Below are 27,137 nucleotides of genomic sequence, written 5' to 3'. Positions count from 1 at the left end.
GAAAGATGGAACAGACTCCTAGCCTAAGACAGATGGCACCTGGCATGCGCTGTTTGACCAGGCCTACAAGACAGGGATTGACCACATCTGTGTGCTGGAATCCAGAGATCCCAGAATTCCAATTTATGGCATTTTATCTTATTCAACTTTAGTCAGGAATTTCATATACAGTGATGCAGGCAAGGTTGACATGATGTCATCATTAAATACATTTGCACTGCACAACCATCAAGACGGAGACAGGAATAAAGAGAGAGGAGGAGGAGGGAGAGAATGTGGAGGGGGGGGGGGGGGGGGTGACACAACGTCATAACTACAATCGCCAATCCGGGCCATTGCCATGGAGACAGAGACATGTGAGCAGGCCTATGGCATTCACAGTGAGGATGCTCCGACCTGCTGAGAGATGAGAGATGCAGCAATCTGAGGACGGGAGGAGTGACCCAGAGAAGAGACGTGAGGAGGTGTGAGAGAGAAATAAAACGGTGATGTGGTACACTAAATCTAGCTGTGCTGGAAAATCCTGATGGTAGCTGTATCTAGGTGGTCTAGATGGCAGGTAGACTGGGTTTAAAGCTGGAGCTGGTGACCTTGGACCTCAATTATAACATGTACAATTCCATTTTATTTGGTGTTTTGAGAAATTAAAGAGATACTTTATTGGTAACGTACTCATTTCCCTGTCATTCCAAACCTGAATGACTTTATTTCTTCTGTAGAGTGAAAAAAGATGATATTTGAAGAATATTCTCTCTGGTCCTTTCCATTCGCTTCATAGCGACAATAGCTGTTCAGATCCAAAAATGGCAGTAAACAAAGTGAATATGACTCATGCGCTATATTCAATAGCTGTAAGGCTCTATACACTGCACTTATACGCTGTGTATGTACTTATGCACTCAACCATGTAATGTAGGATTATTAGGTTATTTTGTCATTCATAATCGGAGTCTGGTAGCCCCTCCCCCTCCGCTATGTAATTAAAGCTTTTTTGAGGTACCGCATTTTTCGGACTATAAGTCGCACTGGACTATAAGTCACATTCATTTAGAACCAAGAGAAACATTACCGTCTACTGCCTTTCGCGGCTGGAGACGGTAATGTTTTCTGTTGGTTGATTTCTCTCGGTTCATGTCAAATTAATTTTGATAAATAAGTCGCACCTGACTATAAGTCGCAGGACCATCCACACTATGAAAAAAAGTGCAACTTATAGTCTGGAAAATACGGTAGTTCTTTTGGGATATTCATTCATGATTCACTCATAGAATTTTTTATGTTTTTTTGTTTGTTTATTTGTTTGTTTGTTTTAGGTCATTTTTGTCAGTGAACTGTCTGCGTATCTAAAAGACCTGCGCAAACTGTTGAGTTCCACAAAAGAAAAGGAAGTAGTAAATGAAAACCTTTTCATTTTTGGGTTAAACTGTTCCTTGAAATGAAAGGAATGATAGAATATAATGTACAGGGTGAGTAGATGAAAAGAGGGAGATGAAACAAGAGGAAGTGAGTGGTTGTGAAAGACACAAGCGCAGTAGGATGGGGTGGGATGAGGAAGTTGAAAATGACTAAACAAAAATGAAAAGAAAAATAAATGCCTGCAATTTTGCTGCATTATGTCCTCATGTACCCCACTATTATGTGCATAATTTTCTGAAGTTTTCCAAGAAAAAGAGAGCAGCACCAGAGAGATAGATTGGGGAATGATCACTACTGCTTGTGTTAGAGCTACTCTCCCAACATTTCTTCCACCAGCATTTTTTGATATGATCATGATTTGCAGTAGAATGGGAACAGATCAGAAAAAAAAAAAGAAACGAGGGGAGGGGAGGGGAGGTTTTTTTAATCATTTATCCGTAAAACTTCGCCTTGTTTGAAATACGTTTATGTCATTAGTCAGAATTTATTTCAGAATGAATGTTTAACTTTGTGATCTACTTTAAATAACAACGATGGATGGTGGAAGGAAAAATCTAGTCAGATTTCAACATGACCGTAATAAATATATTTCTAAACTTGGGATGTGTTTTGAAACTCTTTTCAAATCTATCATCATGTAAAAAAAAAATTGGCAAGTAATGGATTAATCACATAATATTACATATTGAAATGATGCATGAGTAAGACTGCTGTTATTAATAGTGAGCAGCACCGAATCTTTCAATATTTTGGAACAAATGTGCTAAATGATAGGGTTGATTGAATGTTTCAATGATTACTCACCAAGACAGTTCTGGTTTTGTCCCTAAGTCTACATTTTTGAATGAATCTGTTGAATGAATAACTCTTGTCTCTTGTCAAGTAGTGTCAAATGGAAAGAGTGACTTCCTGTATTTTGCTACTCCCCCTCAGTGCTTGTAACATCGGCTTTAGTAAGAACGAAAATATGCTTAGATCAAAGACGACCCTAAACAGGAAGCTGTTACCAACAGATATTCAGTAGACGTACACAAGACTCGTGGGTAAACTATGCTTCTTTATATAGAATGGCACTAGTTTTTTTCCGGCTTACTGTTGTAGTTCTCAGCATATAAGTGCACCCACGGATGTGCACCCTTATGCTGTTGTGGTTTCAGGGCCCTGTTCTCTCTGACAGAGGACATGATGCATGACTATATCTGTATAAACTGCTGCTTTAGCTGCACAGTAAGTGGTGCCCAGAGCTATAGAGAGAGAAAAAAACATCTTCACTGAAAGAAGATGACTTCAGCTCTGGACTGTTTTCCAAAAGGTGTAATTTCCACTAGCTGCACCAAATGAAACTTTAAAATAACGATTGTCTGCCCTACACTCCATCTGTCTGACATTGTTTGGCATGTTAGTAGCACGGCCCAATTAGCGCCTGCTGGTGGAGGTCAGAACTGCAGCATCTGGACACGGAAAGCTGCTTTCTCCATATATAGCCATTCAAGTAATAACTTTGTATTCTGATGAAATCATTGTTTTTGCAATTTTTTTATTTTTTATTTTTTTGAGGACTGTTGAAGTCATGACATGAAACTGCCCATGCTACGTTTGACCCCTTCACTCCATCATATCATAATATCAGATCATTTGGCCTTTTTATGACACGCAAGGATATTTCAGCTTTTAAAATATCACATAATGTGACTCCTCAAAGTAAATAACAATATTTGTGAAAAATGTACTTGACTAAAAACTACTTTAATGCTATTTTAAAATGTTTTATGATTATTTTGATCCATTATTATTATTATTATATTACCATAAATATATGATAATTTCTTGAAAAACAAATTTTTTCAAGTCCATGTGAAACCATTTGGCACGTGTTACAACTACAATTTACAAGCTCTTCGATCTTGTTTATTATGAATCTGTACTTCTGTACTGTCTGCTATAGACAAAATTTTTCATACCAATTTTTAAAAACTTGTACTCCATCTGCTGTTGCCCAGTGAAACCATTTTCAGCAATTGTGACCTGTATCTGAACCCAAGTCTCCTGACAGCAAGTGTTAATTAATTCATAATTCTTACAGTAATTGACCTGCTCTATTACTGTCAGTGAGGATGACTTACAGAGAAAAGCAAAAACACAAACTACTCTATACATTAAACTTGAGCTTTTTGGCTTTGTTTTCCCAGGTTTTCACCACATACTCGAACGAGGACTACGACAGGCGTAATGATGAGGTCGACCCCATGGCGGCTTCGGCCGAGTATGAACTGGAGAAGAGGGTGGAGAGACTGGACCTTTTCCCCGTCGAGCTGGAGAAAGGTACTCGAGCCGCTGATGGAGATTTCCTGACTAAACCATGTGTGTTTAGAGCCTGTGTGACATGTTATCTTGAGGGTCCTTAACTTCCTGTTTCCAAACAAACTGACTGAAGCAGATTGTTTTGATCTGTAAAGTAAGCAGCTTTTCCTGATTAGAAAATCGGAGGGGTCGGGCCCTGTCTCCTAAAGCGGTCTGGTGGTTACGATAGCTACCGAATATCACAGCATAGACATAGAGGCATTGTGTTCAGCTGTGGAGTTTTATATTCCAGTGGGAATATTACAGTTATAACCGCTCTGGGCTGAAAAGAAGTGATTAAGAACGATATAACTTCAAGAGGATTATTTGGAGTCAAATGTATTTATAACTGCTAAATAATTATAATCTTAAAACCTGCTCAAATGATTTACAGTCACAGGATTAGTCCCACACTAATTCCAGCTCATTATCCTAATATTTAAGTTATTGCCGTCTAAAAGCCTTAAATCTCTTTTGAAGTGCACATTTACCATTTTTTTAGTATATAATACTATTTTGAATTAGCTTTTATTTTTCGATTTGTGGTTTTCATTTAAAATTGTAGTTTTAGTAATTTCATTATGTGCTTTTTTTTAATTCTTGTTTAGTTTTTTATATTTCCATATAGCTTTAATTTATTTGTGTTTTAGTTTTAGCAAAACGGTTAGCGGTCTAGGTTAAATCTCTAATTTCTAAAAGTTTTTCCATCAAATATTTATATTTAATCTTATTTCAGCTTTATTTTAATTCCCCAAAACTTGAATTAATAATAGCAACACTGATTTAAAGAAGGTTTTGTTATATTGATCATATGACTGCTTGGGTAATTTCCACAGCATTACAGTCTATAGACTTCATTTCTTCCTGGTTAAAAGTTTTAAAGAAAAAGTTAAAAGATTTCTGTCATCCTTTATTCAAAGTTCCTCTGTGTACTAATGCTTGATGTTGTGTTCACTTATGAGAAGTCATGTAAACCGTAACGCTGTGATTCCTTCCGGTCAGATAAAGACGGATTGGGAATCAGCATCATCGGGATGGGTGCTGGTGCGGACATGGGCCTGGAAAAACTGGGAATCTTTGTCAAGACAGTGACGGAAGGAGGAGCCGCCCACCGAGACGGAAGGTCAGTCGGAGAATTACAGGATAGAGTGGGATTTATATGAGTGAAAACGAGAGTGAAAATATACTGGGATTCCTTTACCTTCTGCCATTTATTACTCCTTGGACATCCGAGTTCGTCAGTCTGCAAAAAGGGTTAAATACCAAAGACACAGGCATGCAGTGGAAACTGTGAGGATCATGCATTAGACTGATATAATATGATATGACATTTATGCTTTTGTCAAAATGAATAGTGTTCATGGTTTTGTATCTATAAAACAGAAGTGCACCTGGAGTTATTCTTGATCGAGTATGTAGTCAACACGCATGTGTATGGATGGAGGGATGCTATTTATCGATCTATAATGAGTAGAATCTGACCTTGCAATGGCATCTGAGCTCTTCAGGCCCTGGAGTGAGTCATGGAGGTCAAAGAGAAGCTACTCCTATCCGTCAAGCTCAAGAGCTTTGAGAAATAACAGCAGTTCAGCCTAGAGAAGACCACTTTTGCTTCTGACGTTCATTTTGATCGCAGGAGATTCAGCGAGTGTTAGCAATCTTAATAAAAACTCATAACATTTCTCTCCGGTCTTGAGTCAGTAGGTTCATGCTGCATTGCAGTGGCTTCTTTCTCATTTTGGCATGACAGTTAAAAAAAACAGTGGGCCTGGAAGCCACAGGAGATATAAAAATCGAATAAACCAATGCCGAAACGAGCTGTCGCCACACGTGTGACAGAAGTGCTTAGATATTGAGTGGGACAGACACTTTGCGCTCTGAAAGGACCTCACCTTCACTCTCATTGGTCCTCCTGCTGTCTATCAAACACGCGTGTCTTGGCAGACGGGTTTTGGATGGGGCTGGATAGATTGACATGTTTAAGACTGAGAGGATGGATCGATCATTTTAACGGCTTGGAATACAAGAAGAGGTTTAGTTCAGCTTTCAGACTGAATAAATGATTCCTTTGGCACTGTCAGTTGCTTTACACGTATAGTGATGAGATTGATCAGTGTCTTGGCCCAAGGTGTAGCAGCCATTTTTCTTTTCCTCCCTGAGCTGTTATGCTGGTTATTTTTCTTCTTGGTAGGATCCAGGTGAATGACCTGATCGTGGAGGTGGATGGAACCAGTCTGGTGGGCGTGACCCAGAATTTCGCTGCAACGGTCCTAAGGAACACCAGCGGCACTGTTAAGTAAGGAAATGAAACCACTTTCTCATTGAAACTTCATCTAGGATCTCACAGGTCAAGGTTTGGCCTGCTCATATTTTATTTTATTTTATTTTTTATTATTAAAGTTTTTTTTTTATTATTTAGAAATACAATCATAACATGAATTGTGTTGATTAGTATTACATTTAAAATTACCTTTTTATATTTTAATATATTTTAATTAAGTAATTTTGCCACCCATTTCTCTTCAGTGTCACACAATTCTTCAGAAATCATTCTTTTTATTAACATGCATTTATCTCATCTTTTTCTAAGCTTATTGTGTCCTTGCTGAATAAAAGCATTCATTTCCTATTAAAAAATTTTCATCTTCGTGATCTGAAACAGTAATGTGTGTGTGATAGAATTACATATGACAAAAATACTTAAAAAATATCTAGACCAATGCCACACTTCTTTATTTCTGTATCCAAACAATTAAAAAAATATAATAATAATAATTAAAAAGCTATATGTTCATTAGATTATTATCATATTCAGGTAGACCTCAGGCTTTAGTGTATTAGAATTTAATTTCTCTATTTAATCCAGCATTATCTTCTGTCATCTCATTTTGCATTAGATGTACACTGATTCATTATCATCTCTAATAATGCTTTATTACTTTGATTTTTTTGACCTGTGTGATTGTATCTTCAGTCAAGATGAGGGATTGGGTAGCATTTCAAACAAGCTCACGCATTTGCGTCCTGTTTTCTCTTAAGCTCTTCTGGCGAGGCATGGATGGTGCTTGATTGTAGCGCCGGGAAATGGAAAATGTGATTAATAGACGAAGCTTAAGTCCAGTGGGAGTGAACACGTTTAATAATAACTTTTATTTTTGTGGAATACCTCAGCACAGAAGAGACTGACAATCGGTCACTTGTAAATAGGATGCAGTTGAAGGCATCCAGCAGGATGGTGATGAAGTTTACAAGCCTTTTAGGCTGCATAATGCAGGTCTTTTCTTCCCGTTAATCATCACACCTGAAAGCAGTGGAGAACTCACTTAAGGAATGACAGCTAGTCCACTAGGTCTGATTGGCTGGTGTTTGTGTTGCAGGTTTGTGATTGGCCGGGAGAAGCCGGGGGAACAGAGTGAGGTGGCCCAGCTGATCCAGCAGACTCTGGAGCAGGAGAAATGGCAGAGAGAAATGATGGAGCAACGCTACAACCCCTACATGGAAGAGGACGAAGAGGTAAAGCTTCATCGGATACACGATGATTGCACTTTTTTTGATTTGTGATAGATGGATTGAATGTAAGTAACATGGGACTTCATTAAATAAATATATGCACTGCGTGTTTGCGCAATCGAAGGGTTGTGAGTTCAAGTCTCGGGCCGGCAGGAATTGTGGGTGGGGGGAGTGCATGTATAGTTCTCTCTCTCCACCTTCAATACCACGACTTAGGTGCCCTTGAGCAAGGCATCGAACCCCCAACTGCTCCCCGGGCGCCGCAGCATAAATGGCTGCCCACTGCTCCGGGTGTGTGTTCACAGTGTGTGTGTGTGTGTGTGTGTGTGTGTGTGTGCACTTCGGATGTTTTAAATGCAGATATATTTTTAGTTTGTAGGTTTTATAGAACCTCTAGAATATCTCTTATTTTGCCTCCAGTTGAGTGGCACTCTGTGTATTGCATATGTCACATACAATTTAATTGCATTAATCTAGCTGTACCCCTTAATGATGGGTTATTAAAGTGATTTTGGTTGCATGCAGTGGAAGGCGGTATGTCACAGTATGTTTCTTCACCGAGACACTCTTTCAGGAATGAAAGTGAAAGTGACTTGACATACAGCCAAGTATGGTGACCCATACTCAGAATTCGTGCTCTGCATTTTACCCATCCAGTGTGCACACACACACACACACACCGTCAACAATCAGGAATCATGAAATCACAGTATTTAACTCTGTTTTTAGAGCACTGCTAACACGTTCGTGCTGTACGTGTCTCCTAATTGTCCTCCACACCTGCTCACATTGGCATGGTGTGAGGGGAATTGATTAATAATTCGATAGTTCTTGCAGTCTGTATTCTTGGAGATCTTGGGTGTGAAAGTGAAGGCAGAATGCCACGGCAGTGCGTCTCACGGCTAGGTTTGCCAGCTCAGTGCTCTCTCAGTGCGTTCTCCTCTGCAACACTGAGCTCACGTCAGTCTGATGTCGTTTTAACATTTGAGAGGTGCCGAAACTGCTTCTTCACCCACATTGCAGAGCTCAAAACGTTGCATGGACTTGGGGAGACAGAATGACAAAATATATTTATAAATACAGAAGCCCGTCCTCTCTCCTGTATGTATACTTAATGATCAAAAGTGATAGAAAAGACATTTACAATGTAAACTTTTTCAAATACATGTTGTCCTTTTGAATCTTATATTCACAGAAGATATGAAATATGAAAAAATATGAGAAATGTTTCTTTTAATAATCAGCATGAATTTTGAAGACTGGAGTAATGACTGCTAGTGGTATTACAGGAATAAAATATATTTTAAAATATAATAAAATTAAAAAACGGTTATTTTAAAATGTAATATTTTAAAACCTTACAGTTTTGATTACATTATTTTTTTCATTACATTAATGCAGCTTTTTTAATTGTAAGACCATTTTAAAAAAAATTCCTGACCTCAAGCTTAATATAAAATAATTATAATAAATGGTGACATAATTTAAGTAAATATTGATTAATATATATAATTAAAGTTTATTAATAATGCAGTATTTATATTTATATGTATCAGACATGTTATAATGTTTTACATTCATTTCTTTATCTATATGAAATAATGTACAGAATAATATATGAAAAATAAATATTTGATCTGAAAATATATTCTTTAACTAAAGTATTTTGTACTTCAGTTTGCTGAGAAAATTTTGTTTTACAATGGAATTTCTAAAAAATGTTCTATGTCATTGGCTGTATTGGTGACAAGTGGTAAGTAAATGACATTTTATAGAGCATACATGTTAAATATATATATATATATATATATATATATATATATATATATATACATAATACAGTTATATATATACTCAACTGTATATACTGTAGTAATTTGATTTCCACTCTTTATTGCAAATAATATTAATTGTATCACTTGATGCTGAACTGATACTAACATACAAAACTGACCAATTGAAAAGGTCATTTACAAGAAAAGGTTTCTTCAGAGGAATCGAGATGTTCACCAAGTGATTGTGTCATGTGTCATTAACTGATGAGAGTTTGCACTGCGTTCACTCATCCAGACAGGAAGTCATCGTGAGGGAGTTTGCTTGCTCATGTCCCAACATGAGGGGAAGTCCACTGTTAAAAGCATGTTTGTGATCGTGCTGTATTTGCAGTGGCTCTTAGGGAGCCTTTTGAGGTCAGAGTAATTGCAGTTTTAGGATGTGGAGAACACGTTTTATTTCAGATGTGTTGGGACATGCTTTCATGGGGGTGATCCTCAGAAACTCCCAAGAGGCTTTGTATGTTTTGTTTATGGTCCGAGATGTTCTCAACCGCTCCCAAATCATTTCAGATGTGGCACATCACTGTTTTGCGTGGTTGCAATTCTGTCCGTTTGCTTCTACTCTCCCTCACTTCTCCCTGCAGCTGCAGTCAATTCAAAATGGTGGTTGGCCAGTCACACGGTTTTTTACAATGTCCTGGCATGTGTTTCCCCTTGATCCAGTTGGTTTCTGCCTAACTAAACTCTGACATCTAGTGGTTAATGTTACCAACACACTAATCAGAAACCAACACATGCCCGAGTCATTTAAGTCAAGAATCCTTATCAAATGTCTGATACAGAAACCTCTTTAGCTTCAAAATCCATGAATTGATTGAGCTCAGATATACTAATCTCAGCTTCACTGAAATCAGCACGGGTCTCAATATCAATCTCTCTTCTTTCTCATGTTCAGACGGGCGAATATGCCACCGATGAAGAAGAAGAGACGAGCCCCATGTTCCCTAATGCCATCGAGGTGTTTGACCTGGCAGAGAATGAAGACATGCTCTCTCCTGTGGAGATGGACCCTGAGAAACTTACACACAAGTTTAAGGAGGTCAGTGGGACACACAAGAATACTTCTAAAGCTGACGACTTACAGACGCATGACCAGAAAAAAAAGTGCAATGTGCCGTTCTAATGTGAACTAAAGCTCCAATACTGAACTGTTTGTAGATATCTGTATGAACTCAATAATCAAAAAAGAAATGTGCATCTCTGTGTCTCCAGCTCCAGATAAAACATGCCGTGACCCAGGCTGAGATCCAGCAGCTCAAGAAGAAGGTATGACTCTCCGTCCCAGACATCACTTGTACATGCCGTTTTATTTGCTTGCGTTTGCTTTAAAGTTTCAGAGTAATAAACATTTGTAAGAGATCTTAAAACAACCTTTGCTTGCCCTCGTGACGGTCTCTCTGTCTCTCTCCAGCTGGCTCACGCCGAGCAGGATAAGCTGCGCTGGCGGATGGAGAGGGCTCAGCTGGAGCAGACGGTGAGAGAGAATAAGGAGCGGATGGAGAAGTTGGAGGGCTATTGGATGGAGGCTCAGAGCTTGTGCCAGGCGGTGGACGAGCACCTGAAAGAGACACAGGCGCAGTACCAAGCACTGGAGCGCAAGTACAGCAAAGCCAAACGCCTCATCAAAGAGTACCAGCAGAAGTGAGTGCAGGGCATTGGGGATATTAACAAGTCCAGACTCAATATAATCATTTAAATCAGGATCACAAAACAAAATAAGCATGTTCGAAGGGTTTAATGCTTACGTGTGTGTCTTAATGCAGAGAGATTGAGTATTTGAAGAAGGAGACGGCCCAGCGCAGAGCACAAGAGGAGTCAGAGGCCACCCACAAGGTGGAGACAGAAAACCTCCAGGAGAAGGTGCGTGTTTTCAGGAAACCATTTATACTCATTCACTCTCACACTGGGAGATTTACAAGATTTACACTGGGAGATTTACAGGGTGAATGCAAGTACTGGTTTTATATTGCATTTATTAGTGGTGCCTGCTAAATTAAAGATTATTTAATTAGTCTTTAAATCTTTAAACAGGCATCTACTTACAAATCGAGCCTTCTGTCTATGTGCAGAATTCAGATTTTCAGATCAGAGGTGCAAGAATAAAACTGAGACATGATCTGGCTTTTTCAGTAGCTGTACCAAAACTTTGGAAGAGCCTCAAGTGCTCAAACACTTTCTGATTTTAAAGTTTGTTTTTCTTGACTTTTAATGTATTGTAGAGTATTTTGTGTAACCTCCTTCACTGTGTTTTTGTTTTAAATTGTAATATAGAAATAAACCTGAAAAATCACTATTATTAATTCTGTTTTTAGTTGAGCACCTCATTTTTACAGAGGCGTTTCATGCATGAGATGCTGCAAAATATGCGAGACGTGAGCATAGAGAGCACAAAGAAAACAATGGGAAGATAATGCATGGGAAAGGAACAATTGTGTGAACCTGTCCTAAGGGTTTACATTTATTGCATTGTTCAAAATTCATTCATTTATTTATTTTTGAGAACAAGATATTAATTTAGCATGATTAGAATTAGAATGATTTCTGAAGGATCATGTGACGCTGAAGACTGGAGGATTGATGCTGAAAACTCAGCTTTGCATCACAGGAATAAATCAAATTTGTCAAAAATATTTGCATAGAAAACAGTTATAGTTATTATTGTAGTAATATTTTACGATATTGCTGTTTTACCGTATCTTTGATCAAATAAATGGAGCATTGGTGAGCATATACATTTTCAGAAGTATTAACAACCCCAAACGTTTGAACCGGAATGTCTGCATAAAAACAAAAGTTGATATTAAGTGTAACTGACCTGAATTTCCATCTTTTCCCATCTCAGCTCACAGACTTGGAGTCAAAGGTCGGTGCTCTGAAGAGCTTGGAGCCGTCGTAAACCTTCCGCTGTGGAAATGATGGAGAGAACGACAGGAACGCCGCCCACTCTACCCTCCGACCACATTTTCCCTCCATGACCTGAAGAGCTTGATGAACTACAGGAAACATGCCGAGGGGATGTTACCGGGGACAAAGAGGGGACAAAACAAACACCGTACCAGACACCTGAGGGACGTCAAGCCATCAGGAGGCCCTTTTTATAGTCATTTGTTAGTCGTCTTCTCCATTTCTTTTTAAGCGCCCTTAAAAGTATTAAAGCCTCTCTGCTCTCGGCAGGAATGTAGAACCTCTTCGTTAATAAATGTTCACTCACATGCTTGCAGGAGAAACACGAAACGGTTGCTGGACAAAGATGGCATGCCCACAGTGTAGGATCTGAGCGAGAGGCGGCCTGTATAGCAGTGACTGACAAGAGGACTGTTTGTACATATTCTGGCATATATTTAAATATTAAAATCGCTTAAGCAATGTGCTGGGGGGAGGAAAGGCGTAAGGGCTTTACTTTTCACATCTACGCAAATAATACAGTGAAAACGGTCCAGTTTTTGCATGGCAAGATTGCCTTTTTATGACAAAATTGGGTGTGAAAAGTGTAATCCTGAACATTTACAGTTAGCATTCAGGGGCTTCTCATGTTTGCTTTTTTTGTAAATGAAAGTGTAGAATGAGTAGGGGCTTCTGGGTGATGATTTCTTCAGTGCTTGTGGTTAGTCGGTGCAGTGCTCATGTGCCTCGATCAGCCCTGCAACGTGGTCTGACTCTCCGACACATCAGAGAAAGACTGCTTCTGCATTCATCAGAAATATGGCCTTGTTTTATTGCTACCCACAACCTTTGTCCAGCCCTCTCTGTTAAAGCAGACTCGTCGTGTGTTTACGCCGATGTAAGTGCACTCAGATTGTACTATTGAGTCCAGGAGAATCCTAAAGTCGTGTCCATCCTCCTCTCCTCTCTCCCGATGGACTTGGATTTATTCAGTATTATCGTCCCCTATACTATGATGAGGAATCTCCTTGTAGTTGGATCTTTTGTTCTTTTTAAATGAGTTTGTCCTCCTGGGAAAACTGGAATTTTGACACGGCAATTGAAGGAATTTGAGAGTTTAATTATATGGTTTTAAGTTAGCATGTTCGAGATGCTGAGCCTCATTCGTAGGACACAAGCAGATATGAGTTGTTAAACTCGCATTAAGCCACTCTTGGGGGCAATTCACACTGAACCAGTGTTTTCCCCTCTCCACACAAAAACGTTTTGAGACGTGTCAACTACTTTTTTTTAAGTTGAACTTATTTGTAATTGGAGCAAAATGCAGTTACATGTGCAAGATGCTGAAAAAGCCACAAGACGCCAGTGCAAAGGTGGATCACGTCCATCTAGCACACGTTTACACAAAAGTAGAGCAGTGAAAACGAAAAAGACATTTTGGTTCAACCAACCCCACGTAAATGTAAGGGTTCTACTGCGTTGCTTTTTTTTTGTTATTTTTTCACGCAAAACATATGAGCTTCGCGTTTGTAAGACACTGTCAAGTGTCAACCCTGCGTTCCTTTCTTCTCCTTTAGTTAAACTGCGTCTCGAGTTTTTACGCAACAGAACGTCTTCTGTGTGAACAGTGCCCAGTTCGTGGAGTGCAGGTCATTTTCTTTAGTTCAATCGTATAGTTGTGTCCTATTTTAACTGTTGGGCTTCTCACGTCAACCATATTAATGAAAGAGATTCAAGTTGGTTTTTCAAATGCCAAAAAACCCATATTCCCAGCTTAGTATTGAAAACCTTAAAGAGTATTGTAGTTCTTCCCATTTCCCTCCTTGAATTATTTGTCGTTCAGCTTTTTACGAACTGTTCACATTGTATATGTGACCGTTTGTTAAGTTTTTTGTATTTATTTTTAATATTACAAGTAATTTTCTGTCTTACATCGATTGAGCGTCATGTTGATCAAGCAACAGGGTAACACTGAGGAGTTTTTTGAAACAGTTGGTAGGAACGTCATATAATAGGAATCTTAAAGTCACTGCTATTCTGCTAACCTACATGAACTTCAATCATCCTAATAAACCACAGTTAGACTGAGTTTATGTCTGACTTTCCTTGTCATAGTCACCTAAAATAATTGTCCAAGCAAGCGAGAACAAGCACTGACTGGAAATTATATTCTCGCTCTGTTAAAGATGGGACTATTTTCTCAGTTGTACTGCTCGTAGTTTAACTCTTTAACCCAAATAGACACCTGTTATCTAGCAACCAAGTGCAGAATGGTGTTTGAGAAATTAAAATGATTCTGCGACGATTAATGCAGCAGTAAATGTATATAATAAAGCCATATTGAGGGATTTCTTTTCTTTTATTTGCACAGTGTCAAGGAAACCTTGATTTCCCATACGTAAGAAAGCCCTCTGGCTTGACAAGGACCTCAGCAAAGATATCTGAATAAAACGGTCTTATTTGCTGTGTATAGTTCTGTTTACTGTGAGCCTCTGTTATCTGAAATGTAATATTGTAATGTGCTGACTAGTACATGATGACCATGTGTATGGATGTCCAGACAGTGGCACAGTTTTGGAGGTAAAGGACCCTTTGAATCTTATAAACGCTTTTAAATTTTCACATTTTAGCTTAGCTTAGCTTAGCTGCTGCCTTTAATGAAATGAATTTGCTTCCATGTACAGGACAGAGCTGTGTTTCTCTCCTCACTTTTGCTGGTGTAATAGTAAGTTCCTCTTTATTTTTGGTGTCCTACAGTGTACTTCATATAATAATAATAAGATGAGTACAGATAACATGTTTGAAGATGTTACGTAGCTGTGTCGTTAAACAAGCAGCAACTTGCTTGGAACTATATTGGAGAAGAAAAAGAAGTGTTTCCAAATGCCACAGTTTTGTAATTTGAGGGTAATTGCTGTAATTGTGACACTGGCACATTTGTCTGACACCTAACATAAAGCAGGAACCCTGATTTAATAGTTGTTTAACGAACTCGACTCCATTTCCTCTGTACTGTTTTAATTACTTGTTTTTTGTTTTTTCACCCCGCCATGTAAATCGCTACATGAACCAGAGGCAGATGTTCCTCGTTTGAAATAAGCGCCATCATCATCATGATTGATAATTGCATAAGTGCTGTCATAATAAATGCAGAAGTGTGCTGAGCAACAGTTTGAAATTGTGTCTGTTTTGAAAGTCAATGTGCGATCGATGAGAAAGAGAGATGCTGTCGTTTTTTAAGTTTAATAGCTATAGTAATATATTGAAAAATTGTTAATTTATCTAAACATACAGGAGACCACAGAGTCATCATTTTTATGTACATCACAAAAATTTTAATTTGCACAAAAACTGCCAAAAAAAATAACAATGTATTGCTTCTGTGATATTAGTATGTCTGGATATGTAATTATTTCTGAGATTACCTTTTTTTTATTGTTATTATTATTTCAAGACATTTTAACTTAATGACTGTTTATGCAACTGGCCCCTGGTCTTGTTTGACTTGAGCAAAAAACGAGAGTAATATGAAGCTCGAGAGCTCTGATTATACTTACCAACAAGGTCTGAAAGTCATCATTTTAAAATCTTTGGCTAGAAAGCCTTTAGGTTTTAAGAAATATCAAATAAAACACTATTCTTGCACCATGCACATACACACTCTTACTGAGACCGAGCGTCTGGAGAGCTCATCAAAAGAGGCTTTATTTTAGATGCATCTTTGACTCATGTCAAGAAAAAAAAGTGTCTTTCACTGGACATGTCTGCGTTTCAGATAATCGCACTGTAAACACGGACTTCTGTACAAAACCAAAAAAAACGAGAAGAGAATACCCGCTTTAAAAAGATCAACCAGAAACAAATGAGAAACTTTGACCAAAGTAAAACTGCAAAATCCAACTAAACCACCTACATGCTGTACAATTCATCCATTGGAGACAATGCAAAAAAAAAATATGCAACCAAAACAGAGGATATGTACAAGTCATCTGTAATGGATAAGAAATAATATCAAACCGAAACAACAGAAACCAGTGAATATGCTATACAATTTCTTTCATCGCAAACCACAGACTCTGTCTGGGACGTCGCCTTTTAAACTGTACACGTATGTTTTTTTCTTAGATTTACAAAACAAATATTCATCTTGAGAGTCCATCTCATAGCTCTTACATAAAATAGAGTCATATTCATATTTATTTTTGCTATTTACATGACATATGTACAGTGCAGTCCCTTGTGTGACCTCAGGAGGAGATCCTGAGAGAGTCCGATCCAAGACAAGTCGTCCCGTACAGAGCCCGTTTTCAGCTTGGGATCCTTCTGGAGAAAAACTTGGGTGCAAATAGACACTTTCCCATTTATTATGAGAATTAACTTCACCCCAGGCCCTTTCACCATAACACAAGGGCAAACTGCATTACAAAATACTGCATCTGGTCAGTTTTTCTGCTCTGTAACTAATCTTTAATAAATTAACAGCTAGGTTTAATTTGGCTTCAAAGCTGCAAAAAATTATTAGTCTTGTTTTTCTATCTAAACATCCTTAAAACAAGACCAGTTTAATTAAATTATATATATATTCTGACTTCTTCATTTACATTACTCAGGTTCATTAAAGACTATGCTGTACGTTGCAGCTTGTCTTGGATTCGGGACTCATTTTTGATGGCTGGGGATCCATATTGTTCAGAACACTAACATCAAATGACTGCAGCCAATTGCACAGAGTTGCAGTAAGTGCCAAGTTTGACCAAAGGTCAGAGTTCAAGAGGTCAGATTGTCTCGTGTATTTTAGGGGTCATGAATGGCCAAAATGCAGTCTGTGTTTCTGAAGGCCTGGATGACAGGTTGTACAGATTAAGCTTATTCCGTTTTGGTTCAGTTCAACTGATGGCAGTGCAATCAGAACAGGTTTCCCTTCAGTCATGAACAGCCAGGAAAAAATACAAAATAGAAATGAATCCAGACCACTATGCGTGGTCATAATTAACATTGACACAGACTCACTCAAAGCACTATTCACACCATTTTCATGAACAAACTTCCTCGTTTGATGATTTGTAGGCGGAGCCTGAGATGATTGACAGCCCAGCTGGGTTGATCTGTGACAATGGTGAATGAAGGGTTGGGTGTGGGGGTTTATTGGTGGGAACTATGGCTTGTAGGTACGCTTGGTCCCTTCACATGTCTTTTGGCTCCAGCTTGCTGGACATCTCAAAAAGCAGGTTCTGATTGTCGATGACCTGCAGTTGCCGAACATATGCTTTTGTCTGGAGGTGAGAGGGGGACGGCTCGGCTTCCATTGCTTGAGAAAGACAGAAAGAGAAAAATAAATCAATTAAGGAACTGTTTTTAATAGATATAACTTATTACAAACAAATTATTTAAAAATAATTTATTAAAATTTTAGAGCTAAAATTGCAATCACACAATTAAGATTTTTAGCTGTAAAAAATTTTGATGGCAGGGTTGTCCAATCCTCACAAATCGTCCTAAATTAGGCAAATGATGACAGCTTTTTCCAATAACTACTGTAAACTGCAGAGGAATATATGTATTGATTTAGAGGTGATACTGTGGCTGAACACATGGTGGCGTGGTAGAGCTGAGATACCAGCATACAGGATCACAAACACTCAAGTCCAGCTGACCTGACTTCATACACACACACACACACACACAGCATCCGTTGCTAAGCCACACTTTTCAAAAAGAGAGAGGGAGAGAGAGAGAAAGCAGGAGGAAGGAAAACAGCTCTTTTAGTAGCTATGAATAGCTGCACATTGTCCTCTCTGATCTCAAGACAAAAAAATCTGTCGCTCCGCCTCTGCATCAGATTCAGCTGTCACTCAAGTTATGGAGAGACGGATGCAGCTTCACACACATCCGAGACCAACCGCTCATTTACTTTGACCTATGCTGCTAGAATCATTTTCTATTTCAAATACATATATATATATATCTCCCTTATTAGAATGATTATATGACACTGAAGACTGGAGTAATGATGCTGAAAATTAGACTTCACAATATTACTGTTTTATAGTGCTTTTGATTGTAAAAATGCAGCACTGCTAAGCATAAGAGTTTTCTCTCAAAAACATTTTTTTTTAAATCGCGTCGACTCCAAACTTTGAACCTTAGTGTACATTCATCTTTTGTTGAGGTCATGTTTCATTTATGCAACTTTTTCTCAGATGTTTCCTAAAAATAGCTTAGGATAACACAAAAAAAAAATATGTAGATAGCAGAGCCCATATCAATTCATCTTAGACTTAATCTTAAATCCTATAAGGAATTTCAAGCTGAAAAATGACTATTTGCATGTGCGTCTCATCAAAGTCTTGAAGCAACACTGGAGACTTACTTAATTTCCTCTGAGTTTGTTTCTTTCTAACAATAATAGAGATCACAGAACTGATCTGAGATCATCTGCAGCCTCCTTCCGTTGACACTTTGTCAGCAGGAGCGCATTAGAGACAATTACAGAGTCATTAAGTCTCAAATCTGAGTTCAAACCTGCTGTAAGGGAAACGGTGGCAGGAGGAGCTCTGCATGATCTTACAAATGTCAATGGCTGCAGTGTATCTATTGAAATCGATGCCCTTTGGCCTCGATACGTCTCCAGATGAGCCTCAGCCACCATATAGAAATGTCATTGCAAATGGGGTCCCATTACGTGGGCAAGAGATTGAATGTCATGCTACGCCAGCAAACATTCAACATAAATATTAGCTCACAATAGGGTGTTTTGAATGTGTGATGACGGTGGACGGAGGTTTTGGATGCATCTAAATGAAATCCTTTGCCGCACATAGAGAAAAATGGATGGTTGTAAAAAGAAAGGCCACCAGACTGAAAAAAGTGCCATGCGCTTGGCTAGCCATCAATCCCTCTAATTGAAATGGATGAGGGCAATCCACTCAGGTAGATGGAGGGAGAATGAGCCCTGATAATTACAGAGCTCTCAATCAGAGCCAGAGACAGGGAAATAAGAGTCCTGACGCACCAGACAAACTGGAGACAATACAGAGCCGCTAGAGAAGTGAACAAAGCACTGATGAAATAACCCTACTAAAATAATTGCCCAAAAGACGTTATTTAGATAAGTAAAAAAAAAATTCAAATAACATTTGGCTGTCTCAGTTGTAGTGCTCCTCATATATGGCACAATATTAATAAGTGTTGCCATATTGGAAACTCCTCCTTTATGGTAATAAGCAGTATGGTAATACATAACATAACATGCATGGAAATAAATACACTTTCATTCAAAAGTTCAAGGTCAGTCAGTTTTTTTTTTTAATGTTTTTGAAAGAAGTCACTTGTTCTCACCAAGGCTGTATTAATTGAATTAAACATACAGTAAAACTTCAGTATTATTAAATATTATTACAGTTGAAAGGAATCGTTTTCTTTTTTATTTTAAAATGTTAATTTATCAACGTGATGACAAATTATCAGTCTTCAGTGTCACATGAGTCTTCAGAAAACATTCTAATATACTGATTTGCTGCTAAACAAACATTTATTATTATTATCAGTGTTAAGGACAGTTATATTTTTAATGTTGTTGTGGAAACGCTGATGATTTTTTGTTCTTTTCAGGATTTTTCAGGATTCCAAAATTTAAACAACAGTATAAAAGTACATCTCCTGTTGCTTAAGATTTTCAATAACATACTTTACAACAGAGCTTGGCTCTTCATGTGCATTCTTGAGAAAATAAAATACCTCTTTCAAACTGCTGTATTGAGAGTTATGATATTTGAGTTTTCTAATTCGATTCTTTTTTGCTTTCTCCTGTCATAGCTACAGTTTGTCTGTTGAGTTAAAAAATTATATATTTTTTATTATTATAAAAGTACTTAATAGATGATTATGGATAGACGGTTGTCACGATTATTATAAATAAATAAAAAATCACTACTATTATAAAAATTCAACCACTATTATTCTTCTCGGGATTACATTTTTTTTATAGAGAATTCTCAATCTTATTCAAATCTCTTTTAAAATAATACATTTAGCGCATTTACCACAATCATGTCAATTTGTTTTGTTTACCACTTGATGATCATCGAAATGGTGCTTTGAAATGATCATGATAATGATAAAATTATGCACGACGACCTCAAAACAAGCAGCCTCATGGAGAGGAAGGGAATGAGAATCTGGTGCAGGCTGTGATGGTGCAGATGGATACGATGAACTGAAGAGTGTGTGGGTGTGTGCAGAGTCAGGACACCTCACGGAACGCCACAGTAACCATGGAAGCCATGTTTGGTTTTTGTGATTGTTGAGATTGAATCTAGGGAGTCAAGATTCCAAAACAGTGGAATCAAGACAGAAAGTGACATTCAACTAATCTAAGCTTCAGAAAAAACTCGAGAGAAAAGACATTAAGTTCAGCACAAAAGGCACCGAGTCCATAGTTTGAACACCCACTGACAGTATAAAGAGCAATAGAGTGCATTAATGCCCATCCACATTTCGAACAGCATTGAGTCTAAAACTAATCATTGAGATTTGTTGACCTTATCTATAAAACAATCATTTATTTCAGTATTTCGAGTGCATAAAGAAACCAAGTCGCCATGTTTTGTTGTTAAACACAATTATTTTTAAAATAACGTAAAAAAAATAAAAATGCAAATAATTTAACAAAAGCACATACCATCAATGAACAACCTCGGAGTACACAGCAGGTCTGTCTTTTTAAAAGTAAAAATGGAAAAGTTCTTTCTCTGAACCTGACCATTGCACTCTATAATCAATCCTTTGACTCATTATGCACATGCAAACACATGTACCACTAATCATACTTTTTGACTTAGAGCATAAAAGTTTTGAAGCGCTGGCCAGCTGTTGCTTGTGTTTGTGTGTGTTGTTGTGGCCGTGTGTGTGTATGTGTGTGTTATGAAGCGGTGCCCTGTGGCTCATGGCCCCGAGGGCTGTGCTGTCCCAAACAGATGGGCTGTGGCAGGGTGGAGCAGCAGTCTCCTAGAACTAATCCACTCAGACAGGTGTGTATGCGAGCGTGTGTGTGTGTGTGTGTGTGTGTGTGTACGAGTTCATGTAGGTATGCTGTTATGTTGGCGGGTGGAGACATGCTCTACTATTGCACTAATCCTATTTGACAGGCCGATGTCTGTGTGTGTGTGTGTGTGCAGGAATACACATACCTAGCTGAGTGCTCCTAAACCGTCTGATGCTTCGCACCATCTCAGCCACTTTGTGCTAGAGAAAAAAAAGACAGAGATTTGATTGACAGTCATTCTGTGAACGGTAAGCGGCAAAAAAAATATTGTACCTGTGGGCACTAATTAGCTGTACAGGATATTCTGTATTAATCAGAGACTTCATTTGATACTTCTAATGATTATTTGAGTCTTTTTGAGGGAAAAAGAATGCACAATGAAAACAATTCTTATTGCATTCATTGCATTCCCTCATCAATTTGTTTCAGATGTTTTTGAAAAAAAGTCTAAAGCTGCATTTATTTGATGAAAAACACAGTAAAAAAAAAGTAATATTGTTGATGTAAAATGTATTTTTTCAGAATCAATACTCCAATCTTCAGTGTCACACGAACCTTCAAAATTATCCTAAAATGCTGTTTGCTGCTCATTTCTTAATCGTTTATTAACATTTGCTATTAATATTAACATGCTGCTTAATATTTTTTATGTAAATAAAAGTAAAAAAACTGCATTTATTTCATATAGAAATCTTTTGTAACATTATAAAGGTATTCACTGTCATTTTTGATCGATTGCTTTAAAAAAAGAATCTTACTAGTCCCAAACATTTGAACGGTAATGGATATATAATCAATATTTACACAGATATTTGAAATTGTGAGAAACAGTTAGGCATTTGCTTGAAAGTTAATTATTCATTTTCATGCACAGTTGACAGAAATTAAGATGCATGCTTGTTGTCACAACACTAAAAAAAGCATAGGTGTCTCTGATGAATATGCAGATTTTATTGTTCCGTTCTGACTGCAATGTAGAATCATTAATGAAAACATGGAAAGTGTTTACAATATATAAAAACAATAATTCAACCAAAGTCTTTAATACAGCAAATAATATTATTTTTTTGTTCAATTTAATTTACTTTTTTTTTTTTAGTTCCTGTTAGGGGAAGGATTAAGGTTCGAGCTAGTCTGTAGAAATTATAATTATCTTTGTCAAGCATTACAGAAGTCTATGGTATGTCCTCATTTAAGTAGCTACGTAAACATGTGTGTGCATTAATGTAAGCACATCATTACTTCCGTTATATATGCCAACTCACCATCTTTTCAAAATTAACCAGCTCCCCGTGGAAAGTCTTACAGCTCTCATGGAGGAAGGTCAGATCTGCAGAGAGAGAGAGAGAGAGTGAGAGAGTGAATGCATAATAAAGGGAACAGTTATGTAATGACATGCCATCATGCCATCACTCGCTCAGCCAGGCGTCTTCTTTCTAGCTGAGCTGAACTGAGGCTTGACTTTCACACGCAAGAAAAGAGAAAGAGAGAGAGAGAGAGAGAGAAGTGAACAGGCATCATGTCATGATGGGTGATCTGTCTGTGCAGAGAGAGAGAGAGAGGTAACATGAGAGGAAAGGAGGATGTTAGAGACACTACAAGCTGTCAGGATGAGTGTACTGAATACAGATGATTGAGTAAAAAGAGAGAGAGGCCAGGTGCCAATGTATCGACCTATAAAAGTGAATATCTGCATGCTTACAGTTTCAGTGTGAGCTCACTGTCTTTCTGCACAGTGCACGATTAATGAGTTGTGCAGCCCTGCTATACTGAGTTTTGTTGATAACTGAAGAAAAAAATGGTGGAATAAAATAAAATAAAATAAAAATGTGTTTTCTTAGCCATGGTAATAAATGTATCTGAATTTTGAGAACGAGAGAAAGAAGGAGGGGTGCATCATGCTTCACCTCCTGACCTGCTACTCTGAGACCTGAGGCGGTTTTAACAAAAAAGCCATTAAAAATGCAACACGTGTCACATTTCGCCTTGCCTTCTCAAACAAACATCTCAAACGACCTCTCCAGGTTTCTTGTGAAGGTCACTGTTCTAGCTCTTAAACTCTGAAAATGCCCACCCAAATCACTTGAGTCGATTTTCAAACATATTTGACGCTTCAATCTACATTTACGATGAAGATAAAACGTGGCTACTGTCCTCAAGCATGCAGCATAATCAGCATAATCTAATTCACTAGAGGAGATGCCAAATGCATTTGCATTACACATGTGCACACATACACGACCCCTGCTGGATTCACATTGAAGGTATGATGGAGTTCCAGATCAGTTTACATTTCAAGACACAAATGATACTGTCTGTCAACTACTAACATCTGACTGCGGAGTCAGATGTTAGTAGTTGACTAATATACGATGACATGCACCAGTCACTTTGTGCAGCATTGGTCTGCTCACTACCTCATTCTCCATGGAACTGACATCATTCCACTGCCTCATCAGTCAGTTAAATAAAATAACTGCTCATGAGCCCTTTGTCACTTTAATCAGACTTAATAAGCTTTTGTTTTTGCACTAAATAATCTTTTATCTGCACTGTTGTTCACTTCATTGATTTGCACTCTATCTGCCTTTTGCCTTGCCCTGCTTTATTTAACTTTATTTTTTATTTTATTATATGTCTTTTTTAACATTCCCTTATTGTATAGTTGTATCTACATTTTATATTTTGATCTAGATTTTTAGGCTCTACTGTTAATGTTATTTGTGTGCACTAGGGGTAACGCAATTTCGATTCTCTGTATGTATGTACTGTACATGTGGAAGAATTGACAATAAAGCAGACTTGAACTTGAACTTGATTTAGCAAAAGACACAAACTGGGACCATCATAATACAAAATGCACATGTGTTTGTGTGTATCACTAATGTGCATGCATGCGTCTTGATCCCTGGTGCATGTTTGGCTGCAGGGGGTATGAAACCCAGCATAAACAGGAGCTGCAGATCAGAGGGGTGTTAATTAATGAAGAGGGGCCTTTCAGACCGACTTCAAATCACAGAGGCAGTCACCACAGGAGGGGACTTTATAGGAACACATATGGACAACAGCTGGAGGAAGAGACTGAGAACACACTGGTGCTGCTGTAACATATGAATGTGTGTGTGTTTGAGAGACTCACCCTTTAGCAGCAGTGGAGTGAAGGGGATGAGTGGGGCTCTCAGGCTTGCTAGAAGGTCTCTGTACGACTTGTGGTTCCTCGACGGGTCCTGTAGCAGCACAAACAACATCATCATCACAAATGCTGTCGATTAATGTCAAATGATCCTTCAGAGTGAGAAGTTACATTGCTCAGAGGTTGTTCTTTCAGAGATCAAGAGTCTTAATGGAGTTCTCAGTTACACCGCACTCAATTATTAGAGGCATGTTTCACCCAAAAATGAGCATTTGCTGTTTATTTGCTCTCCCTCGGGCCATTCAAGATGTAGGTGATTTTCTTTCTTCGGTAGAACATTAAAGAAGATTTTTAGCTGAACCCATGGTCCTTGGTGATTTATAAAATGCAAGTTTGAGTCACTTTGAGAATCAAAACAGCAGGTACAGGAAACACAAAATTAGCTCTTCAAGCAAAACAAACATTATTTGATTCATTTTGTGTTTCCTGTAACTGCCTTTTTGTCTCTTAAAGTGACGGAGCCCATTGTCTTGTCTTATCTACATCTTGGATGGCATGAATTTAACTGAAACATTTCTGGGTGAACTATTCTTTAACTCAAAAATAACATATTCATTTAGAAATAAAGAAATACAAGTATTCATTTCTACAAGTACGGAGTAGAAATAAAAATAGACAAATGAGACAATTGTTGACATATGGTTAGATTGCAGAGTTATAAAATAAACATGGATTTTATAGTTTCAGATAATATGATCATGGAAGAATTTAATAAATAAAAAAAAAGAAAAATGATATGAAATGATACAAATGACTGGCACATACTGAGTTCTCTAACTTTTGTTCTTTGCAAATCTGAACTCAGTTAAGACATTTTTAGATGTTATCTGAAACTCTAGGAGTCTTTCTCTGGAGATAAGCAACGGAGAAGCAGAAGACCTAAGCAAAAGTCTCCGCTTGCTCTCCGTTTAATCTCACTGCTGTCTAGCAGAAACAGTTCAGATATTAAATTTCATTGGGGATTTTTCTTCACTTACTGCAATGCTCTCAAACTGCTGAAACTGCTTCCGGAACTTTCCTGGCAAACCCTGTCACACACACACACACACACACACACACACACATACATATGCAATTAGCGAATGACACATTTCACGTACCAATTAAAACTCTGTCAGGAATCGGATGAGTGAACGCATTTAAAACATAACAAATAAACATCCAGAGGATTGAGGGGTCATTATTATTTTTTAAATAAAAAGGCATAATCTGACATTAAATGTACAGGTGGACATAGAAATATTTCCTTTGGAACAGCGCAAGCTAATTTAGTTCTGTTATCACAACGGCTAATAGCCTCCTGCCCAGAATAACACTCGACGGTTCTTAGGAACGAGAGTAGGCAGAGGTGTTAAGAGACTGTGTGTGAGCGTGGAAAAGTGAGATTAACAAACAAATGCACTCACTTCCCAGGTCAGGCGTAGGCGGCTGACTGCAGGGTTGTCCAGTCCCAAAACCAGCGCCAGGAACGACAGCAGATCCTGCTGCTGTTTACATCTGAAACACACACACACACACACAACAGCACTCATTACATACACAAACCTAACAAAGAACGTTACAGTGTTTTTATAGTTTTCTAAAACTGTTACAAATTTGACCACAATTTTGGTAATTGAATAAATAAAGCTGAAATCAAATAAATAAATATATGATGAAAAATTTTAATTTAAACTAAAAAATGTTTGGCAACTAACTTCTTTCTGCTACTGGGCCATTAAAACTATATCAACTGAACTCTTTTATGATTGGCCAACCACCCCGTCTGAAAGCCAGAATACTGAATAGGTGTTGATACAGATGGGGTGTTATATGTTATCATTTTCACAGTTCTGACACAATTCAGTGCCGTGATGATTCCTGAATAATTCATTTTTGTCATCTTCATAAGCGGTTTCAGCTTGTACCCTTCCAGAAGACATATACACTCACAAGGCTGCGATCTTGATGAACTTGCGCAGTAGCTGTATCCTCTTTGGGAGCGACTGGCACTGCAGGATCTCTGTGGCGACCCAGTGCTGCACCTCACTGCATCGCTGTAGGATCAGCTCCAGGTTGAGGGGGCGCCAGCGAGCCTGCTCCCCGTGAAACACGTAACACACAAACTCCACCTGTTCAAACAAACCCGCCCCCCAAAAAATCAAACATGAACAGGAACAAAGACACACGGAAAACATTGCATAACGTGCATAAAGTTTTGTTGTTTTTACATGAACTTTGCTGTGTGGCTAGCCTTGAACTAAGAGCCAGTTTCCTAAGGCACAAATTTGTTTGCAATGGAAAACTACAGAGGATGCATTGTAGCACTAGACAAGTCTTGTATCAGTATCTGTAGTAAATACTGTAGTAAAAAAGTAATATGAGGATTTACCAATTAAAAATACGCATACTGACAAATTAAGATATATTGTTTACAATTTCAGGACAGTGTCATTTAAATTTTATTTATATACTATTATAATATTTATTTTGAATTAGCCTTTATTTTACATTTTCAGTATTATTTTAATTCTAGTTCAAGTATTAATCATTTTGTTGGGAACTTTTGTATTTTTAATTGTATTTCTTTTTTTACTTTTTTTTTATTCTATAAAGCTTTGATAATTTATTCTAGTTTTGGTTTTAGGCATTTCAATACCTAATCATATTTTATTTCAGTTGATTGTCACCGCAATATTTCCACGTTTTTTAAGTACATTTTTCATCGGATATTTCTGTTTTATTTACTTTCATCTTTCTTATAATTCCCAAATTCAATCTTATTAGGTTTATTTTCAGATAACAACAACAACGTTCACAACCTTTATTTTGTTTAATTTATCTAAAAAGACATACTTACCCTGCATTTTTGCCATTGTGATTTTTAATACTTTTAGTTTTAGTGCCACTGTGATTTTTAATAATTTCAGTTTTAGGT

General features: G+C 37.8%; 2 protein-coding genes across 2 annotated transcripts in view; one reads left to right on the top strand and one right to left on the bottom strand.

Moving 5' to 3' along the window:
• Window positions 1–15,152, top strand: part of LOC127946503 (neurabin-2) — a 35,097-nt gene extending 19,945 nt beyond the window's left edge. The window contains exons 3-11 of the mRNA XM_052543128.1: window positions 3,606–3,738; window positions 4,759–4,879; window positions 5,948–6,052; window positions 7,134–7,269; window positions 9,997–10,140; window positions 10,314–10,367; window positions 10,513–10,742; window positions 10,865–10,961; window positions 11,944–15,152. Of these exons, the coding sequence (XP_052399088.1) occupies window positions 3,606–3,738; window positions 4,759–4,879; window positions 5,948–6,052; window positions 7,134–7,269; window positions 9,997–10,140; window positions 10,314–10,367; window positions 10,513–10,742; window positions 10,865–10,961; window positions 11,944–11,997 (1,074 nt within the window). The 3' untranslated portion in view covers window positions 11,998–15,152. The remainder of the gene's footprint in view (window positions 1–3,605; window positions 3,739–4,758; window positions 4,880–5,947; window positions 6,053–7,133; window positions 7,270–9,996; window positions 10,141–10,313; window positions 10,368–10,512; window positions 10,743–10,864; window positions 10,962–11,943) is intronic.
• A 510-nt stretch (window positions 15,153–15,662) lies between these two features.
• Window positions 15,663–27,137, bottom strand: part of LOC127946511 (rap guanine nucleotide exchange factor-like 1) — a 33,752-nt gene continuing 22,277 nt past the window's right edge. Inside the window, exons 9-15 of the mRNA XM_052543136.1 lie at window positions 26,153–26,331; window positions 25,627–25,717; window positions 25,198–25,248; window positions 24,167–24,254; window positions 22,293–22,357; window positions 21,173–21,227; window positions 15,663–17,292 (exon numbers count right to left, since the gene is read on the bottom strand). Of these exons, the coding sequence (XP_052399096.1) occupies window positions 17,168–17,292; window positions 21,173–21,227; window positions 22,293–22,357; window positions 24,167–24,254; window positions 25,198–25,248; window positions 25,627–25,717; window positions 26,153–26,331 (654 nt within the window). The 3' untranslated portion in view covers window positions 15,663–17,167. The remainder of the gene's footprint in view (window positions 17,293–21,172; window positions 21,228–22,292; window positions 22,358–24,166; window positions 24,255–25,197; window positions 25,249–25,626; window positions 25,718–26,152; window positions 26,332–27,137) is intronic.

This window comes from Carassius gibelio, chromosome A3, assembly GCF_023724105.1.
Source record: "Carassius gibelio isolate Cgi1373 ecotype wild population from Czech Republic chromosome A3, carGib1.2-hapl.c, whole genome shotgun sequence".
NCBI classification, from domain to species: domain Eukaryota; kingdom Metazoa; phylum Chordata; class Actinopteri; order Cypriniformes; family Cyprinidae; genus Carassius; species Carassius gibelio.
The sequence above is the reverse complement of the archived record's forward strand: the minus strand, read 5'-3'. Positions and strand labels throughout refer to the sequence as shown.